Source organism: Tursiops truncatus, chromosome 20 (assembly GCF_011762595.2).
Source record: "Tursiops truncatus isolate mTurTru1 chromosome 20, mTurTru1.mat.Y, whole genome shotgun sequence".
Taxonomy (NCBI): domain Eukaryota; kingdom Metazoa; phylum Chordata; class Mammalia; order Artiodactyla; family Delphinidae; genus Tursiops; species Tursiops truncatus.
The window spans coordinates 1,870,278-1,883,606 of NC_047053.1; the positions used below are offsets into that span (position 1 = coordinate 1,870,278).

General features: G+C 42.7%; 1 protein-coding gene across 10 annotated transcripts in view; it reads right to left on the reverse strand.

Moving 5' to 3' along the window:
* The window catches only part of ULK2 (unc-51 like autophagy activating kinase 2), a 66,519-nt gene extending 54,132 nt beyond the window's left edge, over positions 1-12,387 (reverse strand). For 2 of the 10 annotated variants that reach the window (XM_019944206.3, XM_019944202.3), the window contains exons 1-5: positions 11,758-12,385; positions 10,801-10,893; positions 9,619-9,660; positions 1,286-1,318; positions 954-990 (exon numbers count right to left, since the gene is read on the reverse strand). In XM_019944206.3, coding sequence (XP_019799765.2) covers positions 954-990; positions 1,286-1,318; positions 9,619-9,660; positions 10,801-10,893; positions 11,758-11,847 — 295 coding nt within the window. In that variant the 5' untranslated portion in view covers positions 11,848-12,385. Of the gene's footprint in view, positions 1-953; positions 991-1,285; positions 1,319-2,175; positions 2,267-9,618; positions 9,661-10,800; positions 10,894-11,757 lie in introns of those variants that run through there. The other 8 variants (XM_019944208.3, XM_073797766.1, XM_019944205.3 and 5 more) reach the window with 7 other exon arrangements.
* Positions 12,388-13,329: the final 942 nt, after the last annotated feature.

The following is a 13,329-nucleotide window of genomic DNA, read 5'->3' on the forward strand; positions in this document are numbered from 1 at the left end:
CGGAGTAGGATCATAGAAGGGCCTACAGGAGCTTCAGCTGTATTTAGAAGGAGTAATCCTTGTGTTCTTTACATTATTTCTACATGGCTTTCCAAACCTCAGCAATATATTCTAAAGATTTTTAAAATCTCATTTTCAATTGCACTCCTCGTTTACTTGAACATTTGAAATATGTTGTTTCTCTTCTGTAAGCTGTCCATACCCTTTGTGTGTGTGTTTACTGCTGTCTTAGTGTTTTCACAAGCAACTGTCATGGCCTGTCTCTAGGCTGCGTGACGAGCCTCTCCCTTTTTGCCTACTCCCCGTGTATCTTTAAGGGGAGAGAAAGTAGGTGCTGGCCTCACCTAAGGCCGTTTTAAAAAGCACTTTTGAGGGACACAACTTGCTTCGAGCACTTACTGTCCTACACGAATACACTTTACATACTAGCAACATCCAGTACTAAAATCCTACCCCTGGGCCACAAAATATCTTACCTCTGGGCCACATAATAATTTCAAGGTTACACTTAATCCCTTATAACATTTTAAAAAATTTACGAGCAACATTCACATTAATAAACACATTCTTGGATACATTCTTCCATTCTGGTTTGCTTTGTTTTGTTTTGTTTTTGTGAAGTAAATGAAATGGACTAAAGGTTCACTGACAGCAGCCCACTAGCATCTTTTGAAGAGAAATTCTGTTGGTTTTTCTCTCTTGGGGAGAGGCCCTACCTCTCAAACTGTCCGAGAGAGGCACACATAAACAAGTACTTATACACAAGCAAAGTTTAGGAGCAAAACCACAACAAATGACAGTCAGTCAGCAAAGTGACCACAATTACACATACACAAATATTTACTGAATGTTTCTATACAAGTACAGAAAACAGGGGTAGCATATTTCAGAAGTAAATGAAGACTAAACAGACTACATTACTACACTGAACACTGACAAAATAAAAAAATTACCTTGCAAATAATCTGCCAGGTCTCCACCATTGCAATACTGATATATAAAAGAAAAAGTAATTAAAATAAGACACTGCTTCAAGCTTAATTCAATTCATTATCAGTTAACTTTAATTAAAAATACATTTGTATATAATATAAATCAAGTCTCACAAATTATAAGAATTATAGAATCAACATTTAAAAATTTTATATTCCTTATAAAATAGAATCTAAATCACTGAATCAACTTTATTAGTCCAAATTTTCAAATAACCTACCATCAATTTTAAAGTACCTATTAATCAAAAGAAATTTGAAATAAATTAAACAGAAACCTGTATACTACCTACCTCCATCACCAGAAAGACAGAGTTGGGTAATTCCTGAAAGTAAACATATTAAATATGGTTTAGATTAGAGAAAAAATTAAGCACAAATTTTAAAAATAATGACAGTTAATAAAAAAAGTACATGTGTCCATTTTAAACAAGTAAAATGAACTCACAAAATCCATTCGTAAGTGAAATTTAAAATCCCCAAAACAATGACATAGCACCTCAGCTTCAATGACACTAATGTAGTCATCAAAAAGTTCAATTCTATTCATGGAAAGAACTAAAAATTCATCTTTTGGAAGAAAGATTCATCTTTTGGTTATGGTTATGGTAAATTTACCGCTTGTGGAAAAAAGGAAGGATTCTCTGGTCCTCAAGGAAGCACTTCCACTTTGAAAAGTTTACGATTTGGAGCAATGACTTGATAAATCCTCCCTAGCAACACTAAATGCACAATCTGAGTTCTGGAATACATGATCCAGGATGCTTAGTTCTTTGTTTTTCTGTATATCTGAAGGCAATCACATTACTTGGGAATTGCTGGCAAAGGGAAGACATTTTATCACATGAGAAATCATGAAACATACCTTTCAACAAAATTTTCTTCTTCTCAAGTATAAAATACAAAAATCTGATCTCAAACCAGTGTTGTTTAATCATGTAGGAGCACCATACCCTAGCTACTGCAGAGGAAAGAGAGCGAGGGACGCCTAAGGGGAGGCTAAGGAGACACAAAGAACTTCTGTTCCTTCAATATGACAAAGACACATTCCCGTCTTGGTTTTCACAATTTTGGGGGTACACATAACCACTTAGTTTCCCCAAACATTCACTCACTCATTCAATAAATAAGGCAGAAATACTTTAACATCTTTGACTTCTCGGGCAGACCTTCCTTTGCCCACCTTTGAGGCAATGAAAATCTCCACAGATTCAATCATTCTCTCCAACACCCTCCTTGCGTAAAGGCCCGTCCTTTACATGAAGCACCAGAGTAACCTGCAGCAGGAGGAGCTGCAAGAGCCCGGAAGAGTCAGCAAAGGAAGGAGAAAAAAAACGTTCATTTTTTAGCAAAACCAATCAAGCCATCTATATACAAATCAAAACTGAAACGGTACTGGAGCCCAGGGAACTAAGAAATGCTTGTAGGGTCAGAAAGGCTGAGAAGTGAGGCCAACATACCTGTGAGCCAGACCACACCAAGGGTTTTCCAAAGCTGAATATATATTTACCCTCCCTTCTAATGTTAAGACATCCACATCCTCAACTACTCCCCAGAACTTCCACCAACAAAACTAAACATAATGATTTCATTTTAACATTTCCCTACTCAAAGTCCTTATTAACTTGATAAAAAAAAAACACCTATTCTCTAAAAAGAAGGGGAAAAAAAGGATATCATTATGAACAACTCAATGCCAGTATGCCAAAATTTGCATGAAACGAATATACTGAAAAACAATTTGAGGGGCCTTCCCTGGTGGTGCAGTGGTTGAGAGTCCGCCTGCCGATGCAGGGGACACGGGTTCGTGCCCCGGTCCGGGAAGATCCCACGTGCTGCGGAGCGGCTGGGCCCATGAGCCATGGCCGCTGAGCCTGCGCGTCCAGAGCCTGTGCTCCGCAGCGGGAGAGGCCACAACAGTGAGAGGCCCGCGTACCGCAAAAAACAAACAAAAAAAACAATTTGAGGAAAAACGCAACTTACTAAAACTGACAAGAAGTAGAAAATTTGAAAAGGTATGTATCTGTTAAAGAAACTGAATTATAATTTAAAACCTTTCCACAAAGAAATTCTCCTTAAGTTTCAGTACAGTCCCAATCAAAATCGAAGGAGGTTTTGTGCATGTGTGGAAGTTGACAAGTTGATTCCAAAATGTATGCGGAAATGCAAAAGGCTAAGAATAACTAAATATCATGCAGAAAAAGAAAAATAAAAGTTGGAGAATTTATACTACTAGATATCAAGTATGATACTAGATATCATAAAACTATACTGAAAAAGACAGTGAGGTAAAGGCTAAGGGGACAGAAAAGAGTCTAGAAACAGGCCCCCACATGTGAGCTCGCAATGCAGAGATGACAGTACAGAAGGGAAGGATGTCGGTTCAGCAACAGATCAACTGGCTCCCCTTTGTAAAAGTAAATGAATTGTGACCCCTACCTCACGCCACATACAAACTCATTTCCAGGTAGATTATAGAGCTAAATGTGCCAGATAAAACAATAAAGACTCTGGGGAAAAACAAAGAATATCCTCATGACCCTAGGGTGGGCAAAGTTTTCTTAAATATGATACAAAAGCACTAAATACAAAAGGAAGAAACAATACACTGGACTACATTAAAATTAAGAATTTCTACTCACCAAAACAAACGGTTAAGATAGCAAAAAGGCAAGTCAGAGTGGGTAAGTCATTCACAACACCCATATCTGTCAAACGACTCATATCCACAATATATAAAGAACTCTAACAAATTAATAACAAAAAGACAACCCAATAGAAAAACAAGCTTCTACAGTAATTTCAAAAAGATATTTAAATGACTAATAAACTTACAAAAGGTACTCAAATCAGGAATCATCAGGAAAACGCCAATCACAATCATAATAAGACACCTCATCACCTGAATGGCTAACACTGCTGAGTGCTGGCAAGGATGTGGCGTGACAAACTGACGAAATGTGGTGGGAGTGTAAGCCAATACGCTGGCAGTATAAGCTAGGCCTATGCATAGCCTATGATCCAGAAATTCCTCTTCTATAATGAAGCCTCCGTAAAAACCCAAAAGGACAGGCTTCCAAGAGCTTCCAGGATGGTGAACATGATGAAATCTGGTGAGAGTGGCCCACTCAGGGTGGATACCTTGCCCTAAGCATCTCTTCCATCTGGCTGTTCCTGTGTTACATTCTTTTATAATAAACCAGTAATCTGGTAAGTTTTCTCTGAGCTTTGTGAGCCACTCTAGCAAATTAATGGAACCCAAGGAAGGGGCAGGGAGCAGACCAGAGGGCTGGGTAAACCACTTCAGCACAAAGGACAAAGAGCTGCCAACTCTGATTCCCTCTTCCTCACCTCCTACAGTACCCAAGTCCTATCAACCCGGCCTCCTAGACGTTCCATCAGTCTGTCCAGGCCTCCCCATTTCCACCGGTGCCTTCACCCACCCAAACCCCTGCAGCATGGTGGCCCCATATCCACCCGTGCCCACTCTCCAGTGTTCAGTGAGTAGCCAGTGTTCTACACACTTTAAGAAACTCGTATGCCTATTAATTTATAATGGAGAATATGTCTTTCTCTAACCATAATGATTAGGTCTAATACTCTCTCTATATATACTCCCTAACTGGCATAAAAATACCTGGAATGCTAATTCATAATCAGAAGACTGCCCAAGGATTACAGAAAGAAAGAAAGCAAAAGTAGGTCTTCCCCTTTCCCCAAAAGAAGAAAATTGCTTTTTTTCTTGATTCTAAAAAAAAGTATGTGCTTATTGCAAAAACTTAAGATACATAAAATCTGAAGGAAGAAAGTTAAAAAATCACCTTAATCTCACCATCTGAAAGAAGCGCTATTAATATCTCAGTGGTCTTGCTTTCATGCATCTATAATACTTGTACACATATTCACACCCAAAGGAAGCATGTACATGCTAGGTTTTTTAAATTTTAATATCCTTCCATATCTTTCTTTTACTCATACAATCATAAGTTAAACATACACATACTTTACTTTGAAAAAATGGGATATCATATATAGATGTCTGAACCTTGCTTTCCTCACTCAGTAATACACCAAAGAAATCCCTCCAGGTCAACTACATACAGACAACCCTTTTTCATAAGTGTGTTATATGTCATAGTGTGACTATATCACCATTTATTAAGCTATTCCCTTGCTAAGGAACATCACTTGTTTCTAGTTTGGGCCATTATAAGCAAAGCTATATTGGTTCTTGGACATACATCCTAATTCTCAAGCTTTTATGGCTCTGGGACAGATGCCCAGGAATCTGGGTTGCTTAATAAAAGGGTGTGTATTTCTAATGATGACAGATATTTCTCCTCATTGAAAGATTTTTTAACTACTTATTATATACAAGACACTATTCCAGGTCCTGAGGATACAGCAGAAAGCCAACAGAGTTAAATGCCCTGTTCTCCCCAGTCTTCAATTCTAAGAAGGGAGGGTCAGGCGCAAGACAACAAACGGAAGAAATACGTATGCAGAGCTCGTTAGAGGTGATAGGTGCTTGGGAGGAGGGGAGACCGCGCTGGGGAGGGACTGCAGTTTTATTTAGGTGGCTAAAGAAAGCGTCCCTGAAAGCACAGCGCTTGAAGAAGGACCTAAAGGAGGCTGGGGCGTGCCTGTGCAGGCTACAGACACGGAGACCGTCCTGTGCATACAGTCTCCCTGTAGGGGACACGGCGCTCCAGGAACCACAAGGAAGCCCGAGTGGACGGAACACAAGCAGCGAAGCACAGACCAGGGGAGCCAGAGCCAGGGGCAACGGGGTTGGGCTTTCACTCACAGGAATGGGGTCCGCACAGAGGAGGGACACGCCCTACCTGCACTACGGGGGGAGGGCTCTGACCGCAGTGTCGGGACTATTCTTCAGGGCATGGGGGCAAGGTGTCGCCAGACAGCATCCCCAAAACATTCTAGCGGTTCACATTTGTGCCAGTGACACAGGAGAATAGCTTACACCTCCCCCCAATCCCACCAGTAAGAATTACTGCACTTTTTAATTTTGCCCACCGGAAGGCTGAGAAGTGACATCTGTTACCTTAATTTACATTTCCCTACTTGTTCATGAATATCATGTATTTCTTAGCCATTTTTATTTCTCTTATAAGAACCAACAATTTGTATCCTTTGCTCACTTCCTCTTTGGGTTGTCTTTTCCTTAATTTGCGAGGTTTAGGCATTTTAGGTGTCAGCCCGTCACCTTTCAGGTTATACAAATTTTCTCAAACTGCCATTCGTCAACTCCATGTTTTTGCATTTTACTGTGGTATAGATTTAAGTGTACAAAGACTTGTGACACATGTATACACCCACATAACTACGCTTCCAGTCAAAATACAGAACATTTCCATCAGCCCAGAAAGTTCCCACATACCCCTTTTCTGTCCGTCCCTGATACCAAGTAGCAACCTCTGATCTGCTTTCCCCAATTTCTATCACCCTAGCTGAGTCCCGTCTCCTCTTGAAACTCACAAAAACAGAATCACACAATAGCTGTATATAGCTGGCTTCTTTTTCTCAACATAACGTTTGAGATTCATATGTTATGGCAACTATCAAGTTTGTTCCTTTTTATGGCTGTCAATTTGTTCACAATATTATTTGCTATGAAATAATTTTTTTTAAATTTTGTATGTCCCTACCACTTTTATGGCTTCTGAGTTTATCTTGATATAAAATACCTTTCTAGCTCTTAGATTACATATTTAAGCCTTTAATTCATCTAAAAGTTATTTTGGAAAATGATGAAAATAGACGTCCAACTTCATTTTGTCTCAGTTTGCCAGCACCCTCTATGAAATGCATCTTTTTCTCACTATACTAAAAATTACCAAGAGGTGGATGTTTATCCAGATCACTGACATTCATGCAGGGAAGTATTCCCAACTAACAATATTTACCTCATGCCCAGAATGCTCAAAGATATGTATCTTCTGAAAAACAGACATGGTATCACCCCCCAAATGGTTCTGCACTGTCCTCAAACTAGAGATCCACCCCATGTGGCCCCTCCACCCTCTCCTGCATCACTCAGCACTACTCCTACCTCCCGTCTGCACTCCCACCACATCCCTTCTTCCAGGTCCTCATGCTAGCTCATCCCTCCTGTCAGCTCCTCCCAGAGGCCGCATCTGCAGGGGAAGCTGACCTGTTCTCCCCGCCCTCACTGGAGTCCGGCCTCCTCCCACTTGATTATAGATTCATATATCTATTTAGAAAACTCTAAAATAAACATAACAAACAGTGGTTGTCTCTGGGAAGTGCCATGTCTTTTCCAATTTATTTGTGTTGACAATGTTGGAATATTTTAACTGTGGGCATATATTACTTTTGTAATTAGGGAAAATGTGTTTCTTTTTAAGTGTCATCCAAACTGAAACCTGATCACTACAAACAACGTCAACAGTTCTCAATTCATCAAAGTGCACACAAACTTGAGGTGGACCTCCACAAGAGATGGCCAGTGAGAATGGTGCCAACACCCTGTACCCCTTGATGAACGGTCGGAATCCAGGAAGCAAACCCAAACTCTGTTTACTTGACAGCCAAATGCTGAAGACTAGATTCATTCGACTAATAGTTCTTAAGTTTATTTTTACAAATTAGTTCCAGGACTACACAATGCACAAAACAGTAAACATTCTCATGCAGTCACCTTGACATTCCCAACTGTTCCTTAATTCTGGTTTCTGAGTACATGTTCTCCCTGATGCTACCTCATTCTGCAGCCAAAACCAGTACTTTTAAATATTTCTCATTCTGATAGAAAAAATCCAACTACACTCTCTACCCTGAAAGCAAGACCTACTCGGAAATTGACAGGGTTTTCTGCACTTCTCAAAAGATGGGAAATTAAGAGTTAATATTATTTAACAATTTTTGTACGAGGCGCTGACTTGTACCACGTGGTGCCCTCTATCTACAGAGACTAAAACAACTACACAAACAGCTCTGAGGAGAACCAACATTTCAATAGGGACTCTGACATCAGATCAGTTTTACTTTAAACTTTTCTCCCCTTTCTTTCTAGGCTGCTTTGAAATTTCTCAAATGAAGGAGTAAATTACACCTATTTAAATAGGTGTATACCTATTTAAATACCTATTTAAATAGGTATACCCACAGCACGCACATATTCTGTGTGTGGAGTTTAAACTGCAACATTTTTGGAGAACAATCACACACTGTCATCAAAAACTTTAAAACTGTTCATGCTATTTTTCCTAGTAATTCCAATTCTAGAAACTCAACTTACAGGAAATAATTGGGTATCTTCAGAAGGTATGTATTCTCCTCGTAGCATTTTTTTTTTACAATGGGAAAAACCTTAACATCTTATAACATGGGTTTAGTTAAATATAAATACTCTGTGGTATGATATGACATGAAAAACGACTATATATATATATTTTTAAAGGACATATAGAGAGCAGTCCGCTAAAATTAAGCACACTAAGAGCAAGGACTTCGTTCTGCTCACGGCTTTGCTCCTCTGTTCCTTGCACTTACAAACGCCTGGCCACCGTAGCCCCTCAAACCTCACGCGTGCTCATCAGTAACAGACCCCTGGGGCTCTCACTGGGTGCATATCACTGGCCAAGTGTGATTCCAGTATTCAGGGATTTATAAAACACAATATGGCCCCCAAATATAAGCCAACTACTTGCTCTGATGCTCCACCCAAAAAACAGGAATCCTCTCCAAAGTTGGCCTTTTTAAAAGGATTTCCAAGGGTAATTTTGACTATATAGAAATGCTGCCTTTGAAGGTAACTTCTGAGGACTTCCCTGGTGGCGCAGTGGTTAGGAATCCGCCTGCCAGTGCAGGGGGACACAGGTTTGAGCCCTTGTCCGGGAAGATCCCACATGCTGCAGAACAACTGAGCCCGCGAGCCACAACTACTGAAGCCCACACACCTAGAGCCCGCGAGTCGCAAGAGAAGCCACCGCACTGAGAAGCCCGCGTACCATGATGAAGAGTAGCCCCTGCTCACCGCAACTAGAGAAAACACGAGCACAGCAACGGAGACACAACACAGCCACAAATAAAAATAAATAAAATAAATAAATTTATTAAAAGAAAAAAAACAGAAAGTAACTTCAGAACCCAGCCTTCCCACCTCCACATACAATGCAACTCTACTGCATGCCATGGCGATAATCCCAGACAAATCTAGATGAATATGCAGAGTTTCTTTGTTTTTATTCCACGTATTGTCTAATATCTCCACCATTAGCAAATGTTGCTTTTGCAATAAGAAAAAAGCTCTACCTGATTTTTTTAATAGCTCAAAATAGTCCTTTCTACATTTATCACAGAGATGCTAGATCTGGACTTGACCTAAGACAACACTACTCCTATAGTATATTATCTGTCAGTAAGTTTACTCATGCAGCCCATTATTTATTTTATCCTTCTGCCCTATGCTATTGTAAACAAATTCTTAATTAATAAACACACAGCTCAAGCTATATATCTTTTCAACAAGAATAAGGCAATTTTCTATTTCTGTTAAGATTCACTTAGATTTGTATGAAATAGAAAAAAATTTAAGTTCTTTATTAACATACAAATATTTCTTTAAAAATCCAAAATAAGGTACCTGAACATCATAGAGCGCTACAATGTTTTCATGCTGAAGTTCCTGTTAAGAAAATCGAGAATTCAAAATATTTGTATTTATTCTAATAATTATAATATTTCAATACACAAATAAAATTAAGTATACACACACATATATATCCATTTATACTACTTCTAGTATACCATACTTCTGTTACTAGATTAAAACAATTCAGTCTACTGAAGAATAAAAACAAATGTGCCTGATCAAACTTTACTTGGGGCCTAAATATTTTTTTACTGTCCTAATTTTTTAGACTCTTAACAAGGTGAGTACTCTCATTTACAAAATAAAGGTCAGAGTTAGTATGACCACATACTTTCTGCTAGTCTTTCAGATTTAATATACAACAAGAAAGGCATAAAATTCCAAAGTGCTTTTAAAAAGCACCATTTGCCTAAAAGAACACGAAGTATACTTCAACAAGCTATAATTCTTACCAAAGAGCTGTCCAGAGAATAGTAGTTCTGATGAATGTTAGATGAAGGTTCCATGTTTATATTACTTTGGGAAACACTGGGTTAAACACACCTAAATTGGTCTCTTCATTGTATAATTTTTTTCGACTTTCTTTAATGAGTCAAGTGCTTTGTCACTCTCCAAGAAGTATTTAGTAAACAGGATTTTCCACACTTATTTGACCACGAACTCTTTTTTTCCCTCAAAGCATCCCACTTGGATAACAGTGCTTGTGAGTGATCTAAAAAGACCACTTTAAATAAATAAATAAAAATAAAAAGACCACTTCCAAGGAAAGTAACTTTGTTCAATTTATAAGGAAGAAAGATTGCAACTGCCCCCATTTCTCCCTCCCCCCAAAAAATTAACTATAACATGAAAGGAATCAGCAGAAGAGATAAATAATGTGTAAGAGGGACCTGCCTCTTCTCAAACAATAAGGCAATAACTAAGGGAAAGAAAGGATGAGAAGCTAAAAGCAGTTTTCATCTAATCCCTCTAAGCATTGGCCAAGAGCCACAAACATCTATTCTTAAAAACAGCTTCCCAGTACTCAATGTTTCAAAAAACTGAGCATGCAAAAAATGAAAGCGACAGGTGAACATTCTCAAACTTGGGGCCAACTACCAAAATTGCAAAGGATGTCATCATGTATCCATTTAAGTTTTAATCTAGTATGAAATATCACATAAAGAAACATACCTTTAAGATTTTAATTTCCTTCCCAAGCAGTATTTGTGATTTTGACAAGTTCTTTTTATTAATACTTTTAATAGCTACCTCCCAATCAGTTTTCTGGAAAGAAAAAACAGTTACTCCTGCAAATTATTCCACAGAAACAATGCAACAGCAAAAAAAAAAATCTATAAGCATAACGATGTTTTTAGCAAATTCATGTAACAGCACTGAGAAGAAAAATAGAAAAGAACCCGAATCTCTAACAGGAAAATTATTTTATAAATTAAAGGTGTAGCAAGCTAATGTCCTACAAGATAGCCAGTAAAAATAAATATGAAGACCACGTAGTAACAAGCATTAAGTGAAAAAAGGACACAGTTTATTTACAACTATTTAAAAGTTATGGAGGATAACCTCGGAGGTGGTATAGTTAACTGAAAACAGGATTTGACAGCTAGGTAGGATTAAACGTGTTTTCGCTATTTTTTTTCCCTTGAGTTTTAAGTTACTCTCATGATAAAGTCAGTAGTATTTATTACTTTATCGGCTAAGCAACCAGGCCATCCCTTTGGACCTGCCCCTTGCCCCAAGCCTTCTAGGATTATTTCCACTCCCGAGGTGCCTTTCCAAATTCTTTAGATCCTAAAACCTGCTGGGGGCCTGTTTGCGAAACAGCAGAAGCTTTAAAAAAAAAAAAAAAAAAAAGCTAAGCCCGCTTACGGGTCGATTTGGGTCTCCCCGCGCCCCGCCCAGCCCCGGGGACTGAGGCCGGTGGGGCCGTCCGGGCCCCGCGTGGGGAAAGGCGACACCGAGTCGGGGAAGCCCCGGGCTCGCGGACCGCCGGCCGGTTTTCCGCTGGGTCTGCAATTATTGGCCACCGGGGAGGGTCCGTGCGCTGCCGGCGCAGCCCCGCCGCAGCCCCCTCGCACCCGCCGCGACCGCGCCTCAGGCGCCGCCGGCCGCCCGGCCGGCGGGGCTCACCTGGCGGTGCCGCCCCCGGAAGACCACAGCGAAGGCCCCGTGTCCCACGAGGTCCCGCTTGCTGTACTCGAAGTCGCCCACCACCTCCATGGCCGCGCCCCGGGGTCGGCGCGGGCGGGCGGGCGGCGATCAGAACCGCGGGCCCGCCGGCCCCGAGCGCGCCCGCCGGCCGCCGAGCTGGGGCAGCCGAGGCCCCGGGCCCGAGCCGGCGCTCATGCCTAGAGGCCGGGCGGAAACGGGGAGGCGCCGCGCAGGGCCGGGGTCAGCGAGGCCTGGCCCGGCCCCGGCCGCTCCTCATGCCGGCCACCGCCGGCCGCGGGCTCCCTGGCGAAGCGGGCCCCCTGACGAAGCGGGCTCCCTGGCGAAGCGGGCTCGGCGCTGCCGGGCAGGGGCGCCGCCGCCTCCGTCACTGGGCGTCCCCGGGGCCGCGCGCGCGCCCGGGAGAGGTGCAGGCCCCGGCGCCCCTCATCCCCGCCCTTCGGCGCCTCGGTCTCCCCGCGGGCACTGCTCAGCGCCGGCCGCCGCCCTTCGCCGGCCCGGCCCAATACCCTACCGCCCAGCCCCGCAGCAACCCCGCACGCGCGCGTCGGCCGCTCCGCGCCGACTGCCGGCCCTCCGCGACGTCAGCTCATCTTCTTTGCCGCAGTACTCGGCGCGGCAGGCGCGCTCCCTCCGCCGGGAAAATGAGTGCCCAGCTGCTGATGGAGGCGGGAGGGAGCGCGCCAGCCTGCGCGCCGCGGGCTGGACCCGCTAGGAGGCGGGCTTCGGGGAAGCGGGTCGCCAACACCGGCTGCGGGAGGGACAAGGGCATCCCTGTGCAGAGTGGACCCCGGGCCTGCGGTGAGGGCAAGGGAGCATCTCCCAGAGCCCGGCCTTTCCCGCGCCCTCCAAAGCCAGGGGTCACGCTGCCAAGTCCCAACCCTTCTGCGTTTACTGCTCAGGGTCCCTCACGACGTCGTGTAGGGCAGGGATCCTGCACTTCTTGGGGTCGCTTGGCTTCTATGAGAAGCTGATGACAGCTCAGGACCATCCTCCCCGAGAATTGCCAATGCTCGCAGACTCAGTTTTGCATTCTTTCAAGTTTCTAGTGAGAACGCTTGATTCCCACCTCCGGTGTCCTGCCGGTGTGACCTCAGACTTACCTTAAATCACATAAGGGAGTTTTCTTTTCCACCCGATTATTAACGTTCAAGCGACAAGGAACTTATTTGTCACCTTTCCCTCAGAGGTGTCTTAACGAAATCATTTTATAAACCACGTGCTTGAGAACGTCAGAAATCTCAGGTCCTATCATGCACTGTATGTTCACTGGTTTAACGTATTTGCTCTCAGGTTATCCCTCACCTCCAGAGCTACATTTCCCACCCCAGGCCCATCCCTGCACAATGGCCTCTGAAGGCAGGGACCCTGAGAACCTCCAACCTTGAGGCAGTCAGCAGAGAAAATCTCCGGAGAGGAACTGGCCCCTTCCTGAAACCCTTAAAATATGGGGTCTTGGGTTTATGCTCCCAACTGTGCACACCTACCTAATTCCCTCCCTACTTCAAAATCTGACCCAGGTGCATGTTAGGC